General features: G+C 43.0%; 1 protein-coding gene across 1 annotated transcript; it reads right to left on the bottom strand.

Annotated features, from left to right (window-relative positions):
• Positions 1-11,753: 11,753 nt before the first annotated feature.
• On the bottom strand, positions 11,754-16,654 carry LOC147223746 (microtubule-associated serine/threonine-protein kinase 3-like). Its single transcript, XM_086165883.1, has 9 exons — positions 16,575-16,654; positions 16,248-16,456; positions 15,918-16,056; positions 15,597-15,729; positions 15,347-15,512; positions 13,072-13,173; positions 12,611-12,727; positions 12,317-12,402; positions 11,754-12,208 (listed from the first exon to the last, which is right to left on the bottom strand). Exons 2-9 carry the CDS (start codon positions 16,408-16,410, stop codon positions 11,882-11,884), a joined length of 1,233 nt encoding a protein of 410 aa, XP_086022009.1. The 5' UTR covers positions 16,411-16,456; positions 16,575-16,654; the 3' UTR covers positions 11,754-11,881.
• Positions 16,655-23,212: the final 6,558 nt, after the last annotated feature.

Below are 23,212 nucleotides of genomic sequence, written 5' to 3'. Positions count from 1 at the left end.
CTCTCCATGACCTCCAGTCTGTTCATCCTCCACAAGATAAAATAGGATGAGAAGATCAGACAAGATCAGATGATATAAGATCAAACGAGAAAAGACGAGGTAAGATGAGAAGATCAGATCAGATGAAATCAGATAAAACGAGACATACATATATGCATAAATTGAATGTATATATATTTGTTTATTTTGTCCAATACCATGTTGTTGCTTTGTCACGTTCACTTTTTAATCAGGTTTTCTCCTCCGGTTTGCCGGCCCCCGCCCCGTTCGGGCCGCCCAGGACCAGATGAATCCCATTTCCAGCTCATCCAGAGCCAGAGCATCAGAGCGATTGTCACAGAAACAACAGGCTCTTAATCTGAAGGCTGGCGCTCGGCGGCAGCTGCTGCTCGAGTTCTTGCAGGATATACAAATGAGCTGGTCGTGAAGCCTGTCATCAGTCAGGGGGCTGGTGAGTGAGTTTGTGTGTGTTTTGAAGTCATACACACACACTCTCTCTCTCTCTCTCTCACACACACATGCCTGCCCCTGTTCTAATGTGAATGAATTACTGCTTTTGAATTTGCATTTAACCAGTTATGAAGGGGGGCCTGTTTTAATTTCCAGTCTGGAAGGGGGAAGTGGAATATTCAGATTATGGAATCATAGTGCTAATGGACCCCTGCAGACGCATGTTCTCATTTTCTAGTATGAGCCGTGATATTGATCCATGATCCAGGGAACCTCTATGGCAAATAAGAAGGAAATATAAGGATATATATATATGAAAATGGAAAAAATAGTAGAGCGGTAGAGATATAGGTTATTGAACCTGAAGGAAATTAAGGTGTCTGGCAGCACACACATAATACACATTGCAGAGATCAAACATAAGGCACACACCTGCAAAATACAACTTAGCAGGAAAAAAGATAATCATAGTAATAATCCGACAAGGTAGTGAAATTGTCCTGATCAGGTGCCTTGCAGCAACCCAAGTTTGGGGGGGGGGGGGGGGGGGGGGGGGCTTATGCAATCCAGTCCATTATGCTCAACTCCTTCTGTGTGTCATTGAACGACTGTTCGGCCCTGGGGACGAAGGACCTCGGCAGCCTGTCCGTCCTTCGGGGAAGGGACCAGAGTCTGTCGTTGAATAACCTCCTCTGATTGGTGAAGATGGTTTGCTATATGAAACTATAAAACATACAATTATAAAAATATACCATCTAAAATTATATAATGGAATTAAAAAAAGACTAATTCAAAAAATTCAAAATTAATGAGTAGTATTCAATAGCAATATGCATTGAGGAGGAGATTCTCCTTCCCAGCCAGATCAGGCAGGGGTTCGGACGGTCACTCTGTTTGTCCGCAAGCACATTTTCACATCGGGGCACATGAGGAAGAACCGGGTGCAAAGAAGTTTCTCCGCATGTCCTCCTGCAGGCCCTGGGTCTTCAGGATCAGCTGCTTCCAGAAGCTGTGAAACAGATCTCTAATACCCTCTGGTGGCCAGGCTGGTGCACGACGCTGGTCACCGAGATCCCCGCCTCAACATTTTGCTCTTTATTCTTGCTCGGTGACTTTCTGTCCTGACCGCCCCAGGAGACCCGACCATGAAGATCTCAAACGGAACCAGGGTCAGGGGGCAAACCCTGGTGGAGTCTACCGGACTTGTCTGAAGTTTGTGGAGGAACAGGATGTGCCGAGCGCTGAGTCAGAGCAGCCGCTTGGACAGTTGACCTCCTTTTGACGTGCAGGTCGTCTCTCCACGACATGCATGGAGCCCACTTACCCATTTACTGGAAATTTCTAACTGTAACCCAAACATCTAACTCTTGTCTAGAGACAGGAAACATAGGGAGGCGTTTTCCTAAAACAACTTTTCCTGTTTTATCAGACACAAACAGCGCAGGTTGAGTTATATTTCATCAAATATATGTTTTATCCGCCTGATTTTTTTCAGCACTTTCCAGCATTTGGAAACGCTTTGTGGCTGTGGTGCCAAGCTGTCATCTTACTTTGTGAAACTGCTGCAGAAAAGGAAACCAAAGCTCAGTATATTTATTTTTAAAGACATATATATTCTTTGCTGGTGGATCGCTTGACCTGGACCTGAAGAGTGGTAACTCCCACAGCACCTCCTGCAGAACACATGAAGAACCACCCGTTTGGACATGTCGAAAATAGTTTCTGTATGTTTTTATGAATTTGACCTAAAACATCTTATGATCTCCAGACTGCTCCTAAAGGTGGATGAAGAAAATTCTTTCCATCAAACAGCGAAGCAAATATTAGATTTGGTCACATATTTACTGGAAACACATTTATTTGTGAGACACAGACGCCAACCCTTGGGATTATCTTGTAATCTGAATCATGAAGCTGGAAAAGCTTACAAGACCGTAACAGAAGGAGACTGGAAGAAGGCTTTGTGGACGGATGGAACCAAAATACAACTTTCAGGCTGAAACGAAAGATGCTCAATTTGGACAAAGACAAACACGGCATTCCAGCATCAGAACCTCATCCCGTCAGTGACATATGGCGCTGGAGTTCTGGTTCCAACCTGTTTTAATACGTCTGGGACCAGGAAAACTCGCCATCGTTGATGGAACTATGAATTCTGAACTATACCAGAGGATTCTAAAGGAAATTGTCACATGATGTCAATAAACTAGTTTTATTTGTGTCAGTAACTTTGAAGATGAAGACCAGATTTCATCTGCACCCTGAGAGATTTCTCCTTCAGCTATGGCCTCCATTTCTAGCTCTAGGAGCATCAGGGGAAAGTTGTACGAAGAAAGATAAATATCTGCAGCGCCACTTTTTAAATAGTACATGATTTAATCACCATTTTACTGACACATTTCAGTGTGTGTGTGCACAAATACATGAACACACAACCCCCCCCCCCCCCCACACACACACACACACACACACACACTATCTTTAGTACTCGTACAGTAGCTGGAAAAGTAAAATATCACACTGATATACATTTGCAGTCTGAACAGAACAACATTTCACACAGTAATGTGCTGTGGCGAAGTTTGGGTTTGCAAAGTTGAGGAATAACGGTCAGGATAACACTCTTTAATAATGGGCTCTTAAACGCCGCGACAAGTAGGTAAAACTTTGTGGGTAATTCACATTGTGAACAGCTAGGCTTATGGTGCCACCACATTCTGCCAAAATATTGCAAACCTGGGCATTTTATTTGAATAAGTGTTTTCAATCAATATTGAATTTAGAAACTCCTTATTTTTTTCCTGACTAGGTGAATGAGGAAAAAAAAAAGTCCAGAAAAATATTATGGTGGAATTATTGTAATTATGGTGGAAAATAAGTATTTGGTCAAGAACAAAAGTTCTCATCACAATACTTTGTGATAAACCATTTGTTGGCAGCGGATCATTGTCCTGCTGAAAGACCCAGCCAGGATTCATCTTTAGTGCCCTTGCTGATGGAAGGAGGTTTTCACTCAAAATCTCACGATACATGGCCCTGTTCATTCTTTCCTTCACACGGATCAGTCGTCCTGGTCCCTTTGCAGAAAAACAGCCCCAAAGCATGATGTTTCTACCCCCATGCTGCACAGTAGGTATGGTCTTATTCGGATGCAACCCAGCATTCTTTCTCCTCCAAACACAACAAGTTAAACTTTTACCAAAAAGCTCTATTTTGTTTTCATCTGACCATAGAACATTCTCCCAATCCTCTTCTGGATCATCCAAATGCCCTCCAGCAAACTTCTGATGGGCCTGGACATGCACTGTCTTCTGCAGGGGTACAAGTCTGGCACTGCAGGGTTTGAGTCCCTGGCGGCCAAGTGTGTTACTAATGGTAGCCTTTGTTACTTTGTTACTTCCTGCCCTCCTCTGTGACGTCTCCACCGGCCATCCCCACCCAACGGTTCCAGTGGCCTGGTCTTGTCGTGTTTTGACCGGGTTCACTCCCTCTCACACCAGAAGATTGGGCATCAGTGAAGTTTGCGAGTTTAAAGTCTGGCCTGGCCGCGAGACAATGTGACAGCAGTATGGGAGGCGGCCTGCGTGGACATAACACGAAGTGAGTAGATTATTGCACAGTAATAATTTATTAGTTCCCTGTGGGAAATTCCTTCTCTGCATTTAACCCATTGTGGATGAAACATGAGGAAGTGGTTGCCATCTAGCGGCACCAGTTAGGGGTTCAGTGTCTTGATCAACAAATCTTCTACACATTAGGAGAAGTCAGGAATCGAACCGGGAATGTTCGGTTCCAAGGATGATCTATCTACCCCCTGCACCACGCCACTCCTTTAGTAAGTCGTAAATACTACCTAAGAAAGAAATTGTTCATATTGTGCATTGTTGACAGTCAGTGGGGGTTTGTAGTGTTGGGGGAAGTTTAGGAGTCTGACAGCCTGTGGGGAAAATTCTGTTTGCAAGTCTCTTTGTTCTCGTGTTCAGACTCCTAGCATAGCATAGCATCTACCTGATGGCAGAAGTTTGAATAAGTTGTGTTGTGGGTGTGAAATGTCCTTTGTAATACAGTGGGCCCTCCTGATGACCCTTGATATGTAAATTTCCCGGAGTGACGGGGATGCTTCTCCAGAGATTTTGTTTTGATCAGAGCCTTCCTGTCCTGAGCTGAGCAGCTTTCATACCACACAGTGATGGAGCTGGTGATGACACTCTCCATTGTGCTTCTGTAAAAATTTCCTCAGCCTCCCGAGGAAATATAGCCCGTGCTGTGACTCCCTCAGGAGCTGCTGGGTGTTGTTAGACCAGGTGAGAGCCTCGCTAATGTGTGTCCTGAGGAACTTGAAAGTTTTCCCCTTTTCTGCCTCTCCAGTGTAAAATAGGATGTCCTCCTCCTTCCTCATCCTAGGATCAATAATCCTCCTTGGTCTTCCCCGCATTGAAGGACAGATTCTGACACCAGGGCGCCAGTCTTGCCTCCTTTGTCCTGTACGATGTCTCCTCCCCACAGGTAATCAGTCTGTTGAGTATGGTGTGATCCAAAGATTTTCTAATCGTGGTGTTGGTCTGGGATGCCTTGCAGTCACTGGTGAAGTAGGTGTACAGGTGTCAGACGGAGGGTGAGAAGCGTCTCAGGGAGTCGATGGAGGATGACTTTATTGAATGCTGAGCTGTAGTCAACAGCTTTATGATGTAGGTGTCGTTGCTCTGTTAGTGGGCGAGGAATGTGTGGGTGGCTGCGGTGAGGGCGTTGTCGGAAGACTTTTTTTTTTTTTGCATTTTGTAGTGGGCCCAGGTTATCCGGGATGGCTTTTTAATGTGGATCATGACAATAATTTAAAGCGCTTCATTGCTGTTGGTGAGTGCGGTATGGTTATAGTCACTGTGGCAGGTCATGGTGGTCTTCCATGGGAGGGGCATGATCGGGATTGACTTGAAGCAGTTGGGAACACAGACCCGGGCGAGAGACCGGTTGAAAATGTCCGTAAAGATGTCCGTCAACTCTGATGTGCAGGCCCTGTGTGCCCGACCGGGGACCGGGACGGCTACTTTCCAGGGGTCTGCCCTCCTAAGAGCCAAGCTCATCTCTGCTGAAGACGGAGAGTGGTGGGTTCTCAGTGTCTCGAGTGGTCGGGGAGCCTCAAAGTGATCATAGAACTTGTTCAGCTCATCTGATAGTGTGCTTGAGCTGTTTGCAGCCCCCTGACTCTTCTGCAGGAAGTTCACAATGTGCCACAGGCTGTGCCACATGCACTAGGAATCTGCAGCAGCAAAATGTCCCTCCAGCTTCAGTCTGTATAGAATTTGGGTCCATGATATGAACCTGTCCAGATTCTATCCGGCCTTTCTGTATCCCTCAGCATTACTGAGGCTAATCGAACTCTGACTGACAGGATTGTTGCTGTTCTAATCCTCAAGGAAGTGATTGTTGCTCTTCAAACTCATACGTAAGGGAGGCAAGGTCAGACCGCTGCCTCTCTCCTGTTTGCCGGTGATCATAAGACAACAGCTAATGCTCTCCGGGCCGCCGCCAATAGTCGAACCACTGACCTTTTCTGGGCTCTGCAAGTCTGCAGACCAGGCACAGTCAAGCTTCTGTAGCCTTATCGTGAGTTCCTCCACTTTTCCTTACCTTGTTGCAGTTTGCAGTCCCAGACACCAATGTGGCTAGCTGAGATTGCAGGTGGCAAATACTCTAAGACATCTGCTCTTCAGGTTAATGTTCTTTGGACACCGGGGTGATCAGAGCAAGTCAAGGAGGAAAAAAACTCAGAGGTTGAATTAAAAAAAAGCAGAGTTACTTTATGATGCCTCCGTATTCTACCCTCCTTTTATATAAAAATACAACACGGACCAGCAGTGTCTCCTAATAGTAACAGAGTCCATTCACCAGGCCTTGTTAACTTAGATGTCCATAACACAGCCATGTAGCCATGTTTCTGTGAGAATCATGACACTGCAGTCCAAAAGTCTCACTGTGGGTAAAGCAGAGACGTATCTCGTACATTTTATTCACCAAGGGCCACATCTTAGTGAGGAAAATACTGGGTAGACGTAAGCCTTAGCTTAGTTCTTAGCCCTCTGCACTTCCCTCGTCTTTCATTTACAATCTTGACGCTGCCTGGGTAGATAAAGTAGAATAGACCTTTATTGATCCTGCAGGAAATTCTATTGCGAGGTGGCTCAAGATTCCAGAAAATGCTGAACATGATCTTGGTGTTGTTTAATCAGAGCTCCTTCCTGCAGACAAGGGAGGAGTTGTATGGTTGGATGGCCGGAGGTAGGAATTACCTCATTTGGTACTCGGTGGTCTCAGCCTTCGGCCGTCATTTCAGTCGTGATTTCAGTTGCTTGCCAACTTTCCTTATGCATCCATACCGCGAATTTTTATTAGGCCGCCGGCCTCCCTTGTCATCATCGTGGCGGACGTGACGAGAGATTTCAGTTGCCTTTGGCGAGGAAGAGCTGCAGGCACTGACAGCCTCCTCCCTAAAGTGCTTAAAGGATGCGCCACTAGGCTGTGCGGTGATTTTCAATATATATCCAGTCGGAGCCTGAGTATGATCGTTGGCGCTCGGTTGTAGAAAATGTCATGTTTGGTCGTGGGGCTGATAAAAAAACACCCGAACACACAGTGACTGCAGCCCAGTGGCTTTGATATCCCATGAAGACCCATTTTGGACTGGAAGATGCCATTATCTTCCTGTTGTACAGGGCTTACCTTGAGGAAGCAGGCAGAACTCATGAGTCAGAGTCATGTTCTTTGACTTTTCCAGTGCTTTTAACACGATTCGACCCGGCCTACTTAGAAATAAGCTGCTGGACATGCATGTGGAAGCTCCCCTCGTGGCCTGTATGAACATCTACCTCACAGGATGCGAAGCTGCAGAAGATCTACACTCACCGGACACTTTATTAGGTACACCTTCTATTTTCTGAGATTCCCTGTACTTTTCCACTTCTCTTTCTGAGACACGGTAAATGTGAATTTTTTTTTAGCGATTTTGAAAAAAAAAAATTCTAAAAATGGTGAAGCTACGTGGAAAATAACTTTATAGTACCAATCACTCAATAAATACAACCATTCAATTAATTTTTTCATTTTGCATTTTTTTCTTTCCATGATCACAGGTGAGGCCCGGGCCTCCCCTGCCTCTACTGACTGCACGTCACTGGTCTGCAGTGGCACACAGGACTGGATAACTCGAAAAAAGTCAGTTCAAAACTGCATTGTGGAGAAGATAAAGAACGCTGTAACCACTTACACTTTAAGTTCTTTTTGAAAAACACCCTCCTCGACCTGACGTCCGGGGTATGCTAAAGCACCGGTGTCCTGGATGAAATGCCATGTCTACACTACAAAGAGAAGATCCGGCCCAGAGGAGTCAGAGGAAAAATCCCTCAAGGTGAACGATTTGTTTGCCAGTGATCTGACATTTACTGGGCCAATCCTGGCTGTGACCATTGCCCGGGTTACAGCAGAGAAGGGGGCACTTTTTACGGGTCTCCGGTTCTTGGTATTCACCCCATGCAGGTGGAGCTTGGAATAGCAGGAGCTACTTGAAGAGCGGGGCTGACATCTTGTACAGTTGAGATGGTCACCAAGACTCACCAAGACCAAACACGATTACATTTTTCCCAGCAAAACGAAGATCGGAATAGAATAGAAGAATAGAATAGCCTTTATTGTTACTGCATTTCAAAACACAATGAAATTGTAATGCTGCTTCATGGTGTAGGAAAGAGAAACTAAAGGGGAAAATAAAATGCAACGATACGCTACACAATGTAATAATTAATAATGAATAGGAAATGATCCAATGAAGTGCAAAAGGAGCAATCAGTAATATTATTGTAAACAAGAGTACAGACAAGTTGTCAGCAACAGATGGTCTGCCTCACACACCAGTATCCCCTAGGAATAGGCTATGTAAGTCCCAAACTAACTGCTTTATTTTTTATATTTCATAAGTCCCAAATGTACTGTGTCATTTTCTTTATGCAACTCCAAAACATACTGCAGATTCTTTCACGTGGCCAATAGTTTGTCTAGTCTGTTTCAGACTTCAACCTACTTACTTTTCTGGGCTCTATGTTTGTGATCTTGTCATTCCTCTCCAGTTCAGCAGTTTCTTCAAGATTCAAAGAGTTTATTGTCACTCGAACAGTGTAGAAATGTGTTTCCCCGCACGGTGAAATCCCTACTTTGCTGTCCACAGTGCATTTGGATATGTGCTGATAGAAAGACTGTAAATTTTATCATAAATATGATGACAGATATGAATATAAACATTCAAATAGAACAGTGGCGATGCAATAAGATGTTTGAGTGCAGCTCGGTGTGCAACTCACACAGCTCAAATTCCAAGACCTCTTGCCCGGCAGCCAATCTTTCAGAATGTAATGTTTCATAATTACCACCGGAGAGAGACAAAGGACAAAATCATCGGACCCCCATATCCAGAGAGGCTGACTCCTCTTATTCCCAGGAGCAAAACTCATTACCATTAGGGTTAAGGTTTGGTAAGAAATTATAAGCGCCATCACAAGGTGGCAATCCTCAATTTTTTTTTATCTGAAGAACCACACTTGATAGAGAGATGTAAATAAAACCCATCCACACATTGTCTTGGTTAGCCTTTCAAATGTCACAACTCCCAAGCATGTATAACTTTAGGTTTGTAAGTAAGGTTTAGCATTGGGTTTGTGTTAAGGTTGGAGATTTTGGACCAATTTGTGTATAATGTATGAATTCTTATGAGCTGGTGTGTGGTACTGAAAAATGTTAAATAGGATATAATTTTTACAGTATCTGTCAAAGTCACTGATATCCAGCTGTAATATTAGAAGATACAGCTATGTTGGTTCAAAAGTTATTTTTTAGATAAGTGTGTGTGTGTCTGTGTGTGTGTGTGTACACACACAGTGGGGCAAAAAAAAAAATTTAGTCAGCCACCAACTGTGCAAGTTCTCCCTCTTAAAAAGATGATAAAGGTCTACAATTTTCATCACAGGTACACTTTAACTCTGAGACAGAATGCGAAAAACAAAACCAGAAAATCACATTGTCTGATTTTTATTTGCAAAATATGGTGAGAAAATAAGTATTTGGTCGCCTACAAACATATTTGCATCTCTCACAGACCTGTAACTTCTTCTTTAAGAAGCTCCTCTGTCCACCATTCGTTACCTGAATTAATGTCACCTGTTTGAACTGGTTATCAGAATAAAAGACACCTGTACACAATCTGAAACAGTCACACTCCAAACTCCACTATAGCTGAAACCAAAGAGCTGTCAAAGGACATCAGAAACAAACCTGTAGACCTGCACCAGGCTGAAGACTAAATCAGCAATAGTTAAGCAACTTGCTGTGAAGAAATCAACTGTGGGAGCAGTTATTAGAAAATGGAAGACGTACAACACCACTGATAATCTCCCTCGATCTGGGGCTCCGTGCAAGATCTCACCCTGTGGGGTAAAAATGATCACAAGAACGGTGAGCAAAAATTAGGAGACCACTGCTAATTTCTCAGAAATCAGCATCTCTGCATATATGGCTGTCATTCCATTCCAGTGTCTCTTGATTCCAAAGTAAGCAAACCGATGTCTAATAAGGTGATTACCTGAACCAAATCTCCAAGTATTAAAACCGTTGCTGTGGTCATCATTATCCTTTTACAAAAGCACCAGCTGAAAGGCAAAACATTCCTAGTGGTGCATCAAAAGTGACTTGAATAAAAAATAACTCTTGACCATGTCAAAAGAAATGAAAATTTTATGTGAGGAAAGGAAGGATCCACTTCTTGCACTACTGGCAGAGGGATAGATTTAGCATCAGGTTGTTTCCATCTTTAAAAGCTCAAAGACAGTTGTTCATAAATACAAGGTCTAAAAGCACTTTAGGAACAACAAATCTACATTCTAGCAGAGGTCGAAAATGACTCCGCTGACCAGGACATCGTCAGTTCATTCGAAATGTCACTCAAGAGCCATAGGATGGAATCGAGTGACCGACAAAAAGAATGGTAAATATACTGCTCAAAAAAATAAAGGGAACACTTGAACAACACAATGTAACTCCAAGTCAATCACACTTCTGTGAAATCATAGTGTCCACTCAGGAAGCAACACAGATTCATTTTGACTTGTTTTAAGGACATTACATCAAAGTTGGATCAGCCTGGAGTGTGTTTTTACACTTTAATTTTGAGTGTGATTCCTAATCCAGACCTCCATGGGTTAATACATTTGATTTCCATGGATCATTTTTGTGTGATTTTGTTGTCAGCACATTCAACTGTGTAAAGAGCAAAGTATTTCATAAGAATATTTCATTCGTTTAGATCTAGGATGTGTTTTTTAAGTGTTCCCTTTATTTTTTTGAGCAGTGTAGTTCAAAATAGGCTCCCAGAGGCAGGACACAAGTCATGTGAAGCCAAAAAAGGCCCTTTTTCAATGACAAGCAAAGAAGAGCCACGCTGCAGTTTGCATACTTCATCAGGCCAAAAAGACTGGATCATCAAGGACTGGAGTAAATCCACCTTCTCTGATGGGTCTAAAACAGGGGTGGGCAAACTTTTTAGCTCGGGGGCCGCATTGACTTTTAAATTTGACAGACGGGCCGGGTCAGCACAAGATGTGATACATATAAAAAAATGCATTAGTTAACAGTTCATATCAGACTCGTCTGACATTTGCTTTGAAAATAAAACCAGCTTGGTTTTGAGGGCTCTAATATTTGCTTGCATTTCATGCGAAAAACGTTTTTTTCCCTTTTAGCTTCACTACCAGCTCATTCTTGTGCGTCAGTACGTCCACAGTAAAGGCTAAATCACAAAGCCAATCTGTGTCATTCAGCTCAGGAAAATTCTCAAGCGTTTTCAAGTAGCTCCAAAAATTAAATAATCTCCTGTTTGAGCTCCCACATTCATTGATGCAATCATTCATGTCAAGTATGAATTCTGTACCAATCTTGGCGGGCCGGATTAAAAAGACCAATGGGCCAGATGTGGCCCGCGGGCCGTAGTTTGCCCACCCCTGGTCTAGAAGATGTTTTGTCCAACACCTAGTCATCTAATAGTAAACCAGCAGGAGACCTGGAGAGGCCTATGAGTAACAATGTCTTGGCCAAATTAATTACAATTGAATTAAAATGAACTTGCTTTTTTCATTACATGAGGTCTGAAACCACTCAACCTTTTTTAGCTATATTGAACATTTTCTGCAAATAAATGCGTTAAATGACAATATGTGAATTTGGAAGTGATGTTGTTAGTAGGCTGTAGAGTAAAAAAAAAAAAGTTCATTTTACTCAAACCTATACCTATAAATATCAAAATCAGATCAACTGAAAATTTGCAGGGGTCTCTTATTTTCCAGGCCTGCTTATACAGTGCATGTATATTTTATACTGTGCGTGTTAGATTTAAGCTTCAAGTTGCAGATTTGTGTTTAGACAACAGACAATATATCATTTTCCTCCACCAGCTCTGAGTCCTTCTTTCCCCTTTACTTCTTGTCTTCCTCACTTCCTCTTGCTTCTTGTTCCTTTTGTTCCTCTTCTCCCTGTCAGCCAAATTCTCTTCGTCACCTTTCCCTTCTTTCTCTCCCTCCTCCTTAAAATCGTGACAACAGCTACTGTTTTTTCTACAAGACGTCCTCTTCTTTACCGCTTCCCCTTGCTCCCTCTTTCCCTTCTTTTCCTCACTCAGATCTATTTCAACCGCAGGGTAACTCAGATGTTTTGGAGTTCCATACACCTGGATTTTTAAGAGAAAATAACCATTTTATTGTCAACTGGCATGTGTTTGCATAAACGATAGTAAAACTTAACAGATTAATGAATTGCTCGTGTGAATAAGAACTACCCTGCTGAAGCGGAAGGCCACACAAGAGAGCTTCACTTTTGATTTATCATCTCTTTTGCCTTTTTCTTCATCTAAGTCTGAGCAGGCTGTTAGGAAAGCATATGTTCTGATTAAGTAACAGAAAAAAAAGTAAAATAAGATAGTTATTCCAAACATGATTTCTGACCCAATATATTGGAAACTATATATAGTATATAAACTATATATCATAAAGATATGAAACTGAGATTAAACAATACAACTATGACTCCCAGTTTTGATACAGACTTTTGCTTTATTTGGGCTGATACTTACTGTCTTCAGCTTTTGTTTTAATCTTCAGATGAGAGACAAAGTTCACTTTCTGATCAAGAAGATTGTTCCAACTTAGTCCCTGGAAAAATGGGTGAGCCTTGACCTCACCAGCGCCTCCTGCTTGGCCGGTAAACATAAACATAAATCTAGTGAGTGCAGACATGAAATGCCCTTTTTTTTCCCCCCCAAAAGAGAATAGTTCAATGTAATGTAATATTATAATGTAATACAAGGCATTTAGTAAGCCCAGAGTGTGTTATGGTGGCAGGAATATATTTCAGTGTATGGCAACAGGACTGAAAAGTGAAAGAAGAAATAAGCTTCAAATCAGTGTCTGTATTTCAATTTTTCTAACTAGATATTCTAACTTATCCAAAGAGAATCCGCCACGGCTTGCTCGAAATCCCTATATAGGCTTTGTGTGTCAGCAACAGACTGTCAAGAATTTTTTCATCCCTAACCTGTTCCCAACCTCTTTACGCAATTCTTTTGCAGGAGATGTGTGATAAAGTCCCGAGCCTCAACTGGCAGGGCGTTCTTCCCCGCTGGCCAGTTGATATCACCTGAAAAATAAATTACATTACAGGGACCAATAAACAATTTAGACATAGACATAGTGGCACAAATTCAAAATACCCTCTGAAATTATTTCATCCTCTTTCCGTAGACATAAATAGATAGACTTACATCCAGCATGGGTAAAATGGATTATTCGAGGAGACGGGATGATTTGAGCAAGACCTCCAAGCGCATCAGTGAAGGTACATAATTTGAATAATATTGGAAGAGGAAGAGAGAGAAAGTCTGAAAAGGAGACACTGGGGAATATAGACAGAATTGCTCTTCTGAATTGCTATATGCAATGAAAAGTAATGAATACTGAGGAAGAACAGGACATGAATGAGGTGTTGTGGCGTGTTGTGAGGAGGCTTGTGGGAGAGACTTCTCAGAATCCCTTGCTTTGAATCAGAAGCGTTGCCAGCTTCCTTTAGTTTGATGAAGACTGTGTGTCCCCGCGATGGACTGGCGACCAGTCCAGTGTGTTACCCGCCTCTCGCCCGGTAACAGCTGGGATAGGCTCCGGCATCCCCGGCGACGCTGAGTGCTGGATGAGCCGAAGGAGATGGATGGATGGATGCACAAACAGCAGGGTGGTTTAGCTCAAGATTGACACTGGCGGGGCCCACTCCATTTGTCTCCACCCATGTTGTCTACCATTTGCCGAGCCCGCTGCAGCTAAACAGAAGACTAAAGAAATGCCAGTTCATCGAGCCTTCAGAGAGCCCGTGGGCAACTTCGATGGTCCCAGTCAGGAAGAAGGATGAAACCTGCTGCTTCTGTGTTGACTATGTAAACAGAGGTACTTGTAAGGATTCCTACCACCTGTCCCAGGTCAATGATACCCTTGACTACATTGCCGGGTTCCGCAGGTTGGGCTACCTCGACATCGGGAGAGGCTACTGACAGCTGGAGCTGTCACACCCCGAGGCTGTTTTCTCCATAAGCCGGTGGCTGTGGCACTTCAAGGTGATACCCGCTGAGCTTTGCAATACCCCTGCCACATTTGATCGCCTTGTGGGGAGGGTCCTAGCTGACGTTCATTGGAGCCACTTTGTGGTCTATTTGGATGACGTCTTTGTCTACACTGCAGACTACCAACGTCTTCCTTGCTATTCGTCACGCTGATCTCCACATGCAAGCATGTCAACGACTGTCATAGCCAGCAGTCTTGTGGCTTGACACAGAGACTAAGCCCTCCAATCCCCGTAGGCTACCTTCTTAACCCATGACGGTCTCCTCCACTATCACTGAAAGACCCCTGCAAGTAACCCTGAGCTCTTCCAGCTCTTGCTGCCCAACAAGCTGTGACCACCGATTAGTTCATGGCTCGGTGGGGGCAGGACCTTTCAGGGTCACCGAGACCCTCCAAGAACCTTAGAACTCCCGGCCAGGATGCCGCCATGGTGTACACCTCTTCATTTACCGATGCCATGCCTGGACAGATCCGAAGGGGCCAGCACAACGCTCTCATGCTCCCTACAGTAATACCAGTAGTACCAGGTGGGCTCTCCCATGGAACATGTTGCCCTTTAAATCTTATGCCACCTCCTGGTCACAGAAAGAGGTGATCATTATATCCTTGTTGCTATGAATTATTTCTCGATATGGGTACAAACATTTGCAATCCCTGACCAGAGTACCAGGGGTGGTATTTCAAGACCCAGGTCTTTGATTAGGTCATACTTTCTTTTTTTTCAGTTTGTTAGATTAAATACTATTATCCTTAACCCTCATATTATGTAAAGGGTCAATTTGACCCATTTCACCCATTGACCCAATGGGTCAAATTGACCCTTAACATAATAAAAGGGTTAAAGAATAGTCCAAGTCCACAGATGCCAGCCTCCCAGATTCGGAACATGAAGACGAAGGCACATTTTAATTGGTCTGTCAAATGTTGAACGAATCCACGAGTCACTGACATGACAAGTGTAACATGATAGGCAACGGTAAATGGGAAATGTTTGCACTGCCCATTCTGTAATATCAAACACATTTAACTTCCTCTATGTGAGGGATGCTCTATCGAAGCATCCCTCCTTCACAGTGTGAATCACTGCTTCCTCTTACATCTTTATAGTGCTCAAAAGTCATCCCGTTTGGTCTTCGCTGTTTTGCTCAAGAGACATATACAGACATGACACATTATAGCTTTACAGCAAAACTCTCTCTTACCAGTGCGTATCAGATTGAAGACCCTCTCATTCGAGAGTCCGTCAAAAGGCAGCTGGCCAACCAAGAATTCATAAGTAATGATTCCCAGAGCCCACCAGTCCACAGGCTTTCCATATCCACACCTAGTGATCATTTCTGGAGCCATGTAGACTCTTGTTCCTGCCCTCTGTTTGTGAATATTGACATTAAACAACATAAAACGGTTCATGCCTGAGATGCAGTGAAAAAACATGAGTAGAAAAGGACGAACCGATTTTCCATTGAACTCTGTTACAATGTTCTTGATGGGTTGTTTGTCTAGATCTGTTGCCAGGTTCATGGCACCAATCTTGGAAAGTCCAAAATCAACTAGCTTGATGTGGCCATTGGAAGTAACCAGCATACTGTAATGGGAAGAAGAGAACATGTCTCATGTTCAACACCAAGCCTAGAACACCAACCAGAGATAAAGTTAAATGATGTCAGAAATGTTTTCTGTGGATACATTTACAAATACAGCTGTTGGCCAAACCAAAGAATTAAAGTAGGAAAGTAAGAAGTAAACAGAAATGAATGGATCACTTTGACTCACTTGTTGGGTTTGAGGTCCCGATGTACAATTCCATAGCTATGGAGATAATCCAAAGCCATTACAGTCTCTGCAACGTAAAGTTGTGTTGTGGTTAAAGGGAAACGTCCATAGGCTTTCAGCAAGGATCGACAATCCCCACCTAGGGCAGAGAAGGAAATCCAGGTTAGCTACTGTGTTAAGGTCTTCTTTGCATACGTCAAGTGAGCATGGGTAGGTTGTCACGCAGAAAACGGTGGAAAGTTTCTCAACATCTTTATCTACTTCATACTATAAATTTAACTGCAAAAAACACAGTACTTAAATACACACATCCAAAAATGACATCCTTACCTGCAGCATACTCCATCACCAGGCACACATCCTTTTGTGTCTCAAAGCAACAGAAAAGTGAGACAACAAAGGGGTTGTCACTAAAAGTGAGAATGTCACGCTCCACCATGAAACACTGGATTTCCTCCTCTGATGTCAGGTTTTTTCGTTTTATTCGCTTCATGGCAAACTCCTGTCCCGTCGTCTCATGGCGCACGAGGCTAACAGAGCTTGATAAAAAAATAAAATAAAAAAAGAAGCACCTCCTCAGTGAGGTTTTAAGACTCATATAGTTGCAGAACCATGTTTTTTACTGCTTTGGAGCAAATGGTGAAGTCTCTTACTCACCCATAAGTGCCACAGCCAAGTTGTTTCACTGTCTTAAAGTCACTCTCATGCGGTTCTTTGGGAGAACAACTGCACACTGAGCGGGTCTATATCACACACACACACACATACACACACACAATAGACACCGTTTTGGTGACAGCTTTCTGTAAAGCCATCACATCAGTACCTGTGCGTGTGTGTGTGTGTGTAGGGGGGTGTCTGTCTGTTTGTGTGTTTGTGGATTTGCACAATATCACTTGGCTTACACAAACACACGCACACACACTCACACACACAAACACAACAAAAGGGGGCAACTGAGTTGTTCTGACAGCCAATCATACTGGTGGAGAAAAGAACTCTTCAAATTTGTAAAAAAAAAAAAAAAAAGTAATTTCTACTATTCTTCCAGCAAGTGAAACAGTTTAGGAACCAACAACAAATACACACTCACCTCATGGAGAACCTTCTCCAACTTGTTTTGCAGCTCCACAAAGTACTTGGCACTGAGCAGCTGGTTGCAGGTCATATGTTCGCACTTCCTGGCCAGCTCTACCAGCTGCAGCTGAATGAACCTCAGAGCCCGGCTGGCGTTTGGCACCTCAGAGATCACTTGATAAACTTTCTACAAATGAACAAGGATGAAAAACACAATTTAAGTGATTCTTCCTGAAATATTTTCATATCTCCTACAGTACTGTACAAGCTGAATTTAATATGTTTTTGTTACGGTTCAGACACCTCGGCTAACGACGCTAATCAAGGAGCATACCGCCAGACCCCTCTTGCTGCAGGGTCGTGTCTGCCTGCCTCCCTTTCACTCGTGCCCTCTTTCCTTTCCCCTCATGCTTTCCCTTTTCTGTGCTCCTTTTACGAGCCTGTGCAGGGGCTGCGTCCCTTGTTCTGTCTTCCTTTTCCTCGAAACTTCCCCCTTTTCTCTCCTCCCTCCTTGTGCCAGTGACAGGATTCAGTTCCCTCTTTGAGTTCCCTGACTTGTTGATGGATGCCAGGGTTTTCCCGGCACAGACTCTACACTCCAACAACAAACTGTTTACGCACTGTCGGAACCGCCACATTCCAGGTACAGACTCTACACTCAACCTTCAGCAAAACTGTTTTTTTTTTTTTTGTCAAATCACTCCATGTTGGTGCAGTCTTGCGTTCCATGTCAGTCCTAATAAGCAAATCACAAAAGTACTTTCTTACGCCGTTTATTCCTTTGAGGATATTACCTCATCTTTGACGTTTCCTTCTGTGATTTTTTCCTCTAATGACTCTCTTCCTTCTTCTGTGACTTTTTCCTTTTCCATCCCTCCTCCTGCTCCTATCGCTTTTCCCTCTCCAACGTTTTCTCCCCCTTCCGTGGAAGATAAAACGTCCACGTCTCTTCCATCCTCAGTGACTTCCATGACTGTTACCCTTTAATTCGCTTCACTTGTTCTTTTGTTTGGTGACAATCTATCTTCTGGTGAGCTTGGATCTGTTTAACAGCTCTACCGAGGGAGGGCAGTGACTTGTTAGGCAATCGATGAGGGTCTAGGGTAACATGTCCTCTTCCAAAAGTGTTTTGTTTCCAGAAGGAAACAAACACATACATAGGTATGCATTCCTCCAGATTTTAAAGTTGGACAGTGACATACAGGGAGGAGCAGGATATCAATCATATATAATAGCGACAGCACAAATAGAATGACGTAAACCTCCCCCCCTTATATTACATCATGCCCCCCCACCTCTCCTATGTGACACCATAGCTCCCCATTTACTGCATGGAAGAGAACATAATCCTTTTTCCTTGACACTGGACAAAAACAAACATGTTACCTTTTTTCCACCTCTATCTTTTTTTGATGAGTCGCAAATGAAGTTGAAGACATTTTTCTCCAAGCAAGTTGGCTGTAAAGGAGGGAGCACGATTATTCTGTCCGGGAGATGCACACAAGAAAGAGATTCTTAAAAGCTGTGAAATAAATTGTTACTTTTACGGGTACCGTACTTGTATGCCTTATGACAGGTATGACAGGCTGATCCCCCGCGACCCGACTTCGGATAAGCGGCAAAAGATGGATGAATGGATCGGTGGATTTCCTAGTATGATTATGTGATGGTTATGTAATTTAAATATTGATCAATTATGTGATTAAGTGGTTAAATATTGATCAAGTATTGGCTAAATAATGGCTAAATATTTATGAAATAGTACTGAAATGTTGATTGAATATTGGTTTAATAGTGGTTGAATATTGATTTGAACATTGATTACATGCACATGTGTACATCTATATCTGCTTCTGCTTATATTCAGGCTAACGGTATGGATACAACCACAAGCTAACCCCTTTTAAACTCTTGGCGTCTCTACATCTTCATTTTATGCTCCCCAAATTCTCCTCTGTCTGTCCAGACGGTTACTTTGCGTTACTTTGTGTCAGGTTGTCTTGAAATGTGTTCTTGTTGATGCCACTTTCCTTGTGATTGGAGCTGGTAAACCCGTCCGAACTATTCTTTAACGCTATTTTCATGGTGTTGGCTACAAAGGCGGGACCATTGTCGGAGCTGAGTGTCTAGAAAACTAAATCTGGGAAAGACATATATCGGAATTTTGTAGCTGAAGCAGCATCTGGGCCTTTAGTTGGTACTGCTTCTACCAATCTACTGAATCTGTGAACTATCACAAAGCCTCAGATCCTTTCCACCATGTCCATATGGTCCATCATTAGGTGTCTGGAGGGGCCACCTGGTGGCGGTATGTAAGCTATTGGTGCTGAAAAAAATTTATTTACATTGCAGTTCTTTCCTCTTGTATTTTAGATCGCTAGAAAGGAGTATCAGTGAGTGTTATCATCTTTCAAATTCACATTTCTAACTGAGCAAATTATTTTCCCTAGAATTCGCTGCAGAGTGGCCCATAGCCTATTCAAGCGTCCTGACAGGTGCCATATATCATAGATGATATAGACCTCACTGAGAGACCCCTCAAGTTAACTTAATAATGACAATCTTTGAATACACGTCCTCAACGTCAAAGATCTATGCTTCCTCCATAATTCAGGAATCACTCATCCGGTGCTTCTTTTCGTGCAGACACCCAACCATTTCCTCAAATGTTAGGATTACAATTATAAATAGAAAACACAACGGAAAAGACTTGAGGCGGCACACATGCACAACGCTTCAGCCTCACAGCACAAAGGACACTGGTTCGATTCTGACAAGGGAACTTTTCTGTGTAGAGTTTGCATGTTCTCTGCATGGGTTTCCTCCCACAGACAAACAGCAGGTTAATTTGCAAAACTACCTCGAGTATATTTGTGTGTAGCCCTGCGGTTGAATGGCAACCAGTCCAGGATGTACCCGCCCACTCGCCCGATGACAGCTGGGATAGGCTCCAGCATCCCCCGCGGCCCTGGGTGCAGGATAAGCTGCAGTAGCAGAAGATGGATGGATGTTTTGCACACACGATGCAGTTATTTAAGGCTTGGTCTACTGTGGATATGAAGGCAGTTGGTGTGAGAGAGGAGGATACAGGGAATGGGGTTAGATGGAGAGAGTTGATTTGCTGTGGCGACCCCTGAAGGGAAAAGCCGGAAGAAGATTTCTTTATTCAAGTATTAACTTATGGCTGTTCTCACCTGGGTTACAACTGGCTCTGCAATGAGTGCTAACTCATGGATACCACTTTCAAACAAATTTGCTATCAAACAAAGCAAATTCTTCCCCTGGAATTCACTAGTTTGGCCCATACGACAATTTGACTTTCAAGACAAACAACAGGCTTCTGAACACACCTCTTACCTTTATGTTCTGGGTGCTTCTTGACTGTTTCTGCAAATGCATCTTATACATCACACAGTCTTGGTTCAATGTCCCGATTTTCCTGTCCTTTTGTTATTTTAGTTGTCCAAATTGTCATTAAGTTACCCCATTAAGGGGTGAGTCTTTACAGGTCTGTTCCCATGCGAGATCTTCGCTGCACTCAGACACCAATGAATTTTGGCAGTAATTCTGCTTACATCAAATATAGGGGCCCCTGATGCGCAGTTGCCGATCTGTTCCCTGCTGGGTCCTGCGGACTTGTTTCCCTCCTGGCTGGCTCTCCAAAGTATTGTAGTGAGCTTTAGGCCAGGTCGTAGTCCTGGGCAGGACAGTGAGAGACCGAATCTGACCTGACCTGGCCTGTGCTCTGACAACTTCACCTGTCTTGTTTCTGTGATTTTTTTTTTTGTCAATTCCAGCGAAAGGCCAAACTGCTATAGAGGTCTACAGGAGCTTTAGAAATGAGACATACTGAAGAAGTCCAGCAGAAAACAGCCTGAGTTTTTGCGCCAAATAGAGGAGCATCATCCATACCATGGCACAAAAGTGTTTGACATCCTCTCATTCTTACTATTTTTGTTTTAACCTTGTGGCCAATGCTGCCTCCTAGAGTTCCAATGACACAAGTAGCATTCCTCCCATGAGCTTAAGCTAACTCCATCTCAAACTGAAAGACAATAAAAAAAACCTCTCACTTATTCTAAAGCTTAACAGCTTAGTAGGGGAAATCCTTTTTTTTCAGTGTGACACATACATTTAACTTAAAAGAAATTTTCTATAAATGCAAGATTTTTTTTTTTTGTTGCCATTTTCATTTTCACATTTAAACAGCTGTTCAGATAATATGGTTTGGACACAGTTCTGTAGGACCTTAGCATCATCACGGCCAGCTGTTAGTAACTGAACCGGTTTACCCACAGGTGGTTTGTCAATCACCGATGGTGGTGGATTGGCCAGAGCAGATCTTGCCAGTTCAGTAGTGAGTCCCTCTTGAACATATCAGTTTTCCTCTGGCCTGGTGTTTTTAGACAGTGCTAAAGCTGCTGCTGGCCACCACTGACAGTCCCAGGGGCTCCATGATCTCTCCATGATCTTTGGTTCCCTCACATTATTGTCCTCAGGTCTTGCCAGTATCTGGACCAAATGTCTGCAGGCAATGTTGCCATCTTCCAACATGGCCTCGTAAGAAACAAGGCCTGGGGTTTTGGCAATGACCCCAGGGATCCACTTGAGTCCATGACTGAAGCTCTTTGTGATCACAACATCTACCTGTCAAACTTCTTCCCGTGACTTGCTTGTCATCATTTTGGATGTATTATTTTTGTTTCATCCATGTCCGGTGAACGTGATGAAGTTGGTCAAGTGTTGATCTTCACTTCCTGTCTTGCAGTATTCCAGCAGTGGTGGACTATGGTGTGATACAATAACTTAACAGTACTCTTGAAATATTAGTGTTTGCTTTTCTCACCAAACGTCTTATTCATTGTCTTGAGTTTCTGAACTGCGTGCTCAAGACAGCCATTGCATATAGCATGATAGGGTGCAGAAGGTAAGTGTTTGATTATGTTTTTTGCATAAATTCTTCTGCACTCACAAAACATGAGCCATTTTTTGAAACAATTGTGTCCTCCGGATGTTCCCTGAGCTCCTCAGTAAACATTCAATTGTGATGGCATTGGAGGCACTATTTCACCTGTACATGTTTTCAGCATGATAGCGTGATCATATAGCTCTTGTGCCCCCCCCCCGCCCATAATTGGTCATATTCAGTCATTGAAGTGGACAGTGGCTCTATGTGTATCAATTCTGTCAATGTCAACAATGTTCTCATTTACTACTTTAGCCATATTTGGGGCACTGTTAGATTGTGCATGGTAAATGAGACTTTACTTGGAGTTTTACTTATGTAAAAGACTGTTTAGCAGACTTTTTTTCCTCTCACTTCTCGCACTCTTCTGCTTATACTTCCCTCCCCCCATATGCTGCCTATCAGGGAGTGGTCTCACACATTTTCCCGAAACAGCCTGTCATGCCACAGGAATGGCACTCCTTGAAAACTAGTCTTTCGCATACATCACTGGTGCTGTTTCACTTTTGCTGTTTTGGCTTCATCTTAACATGGACAAGTATTTGTGATTCAGTTTTTACTCATGGAAATTTCCATTGCCTGTAGGCGGAGTTGCAGGTCACACACATCATGTCTCAATGGATTGCAATAGCAGAGGTCGTAACACAACAGTGAACTACGTCTTGTATAGATAATGTACAATGATGTTGGAGACATCATTGATCATTGATCCCTGTGATCTGTAGTGAGAGCTGGGAGCAGTTCTAGACGTGGAGGTAGAACAAAAACAAATTACCCAAACTTTGATGGACTGACACTAGTGGCTTTTTTTTTTTTTTTTTTTTGCACTATTGGGCACTGTTCACCATTGGGCGTCATTGTTGGTTCAATTAGGTATGAATCGTGTCTTGGAGGATACCTTTTGAGGCCAGAGAATATTTCAATATTTGTGTTTTTACTACTTTTCCAACAACATGTTATAAACCTGTTCTGATACTGTATCCACTTACTTTGAAGTAAAAAACTTGAAATATGTCATCTAACAAAAAACTCTGAAGCTTCCATTATTTTACATAAACTGATTTTATTTTATAAAATGAATAAAATTAAATAATTTCACAGCCAATGCCCTTTGCATGGGACAATAGCCTTGTCCAGAATCTCATGATTTAGCCAGGCCTTGGATATTATTATCCACCAGCTGATCAAAAGATCTCCTGCGTAGGACTTCCTCAGTCCTTATTCAAATAATCTGTCATCTTTGCTCAGGTTG

The sequence above is a fragment of the Fistularia commersonii genome, chromosome 19, assembly GCF_037954325.1.
Source record: "Fistularia commersonii isolate RoL2024-O1a breed Wild chromosome 19, RoL_Fcom_v1.0, whole genome shotgun sequence".
NCBI classification, from domain to species: Eukaryota; Metazoa; Chordata; class Actinopteri; order Syngnathiformes; family Fistulariidae; genus Fistularia; species Fistularia commersonii.
This window is presented reverse-complemented; position numbering and strand designations above follow the sequence as displayed.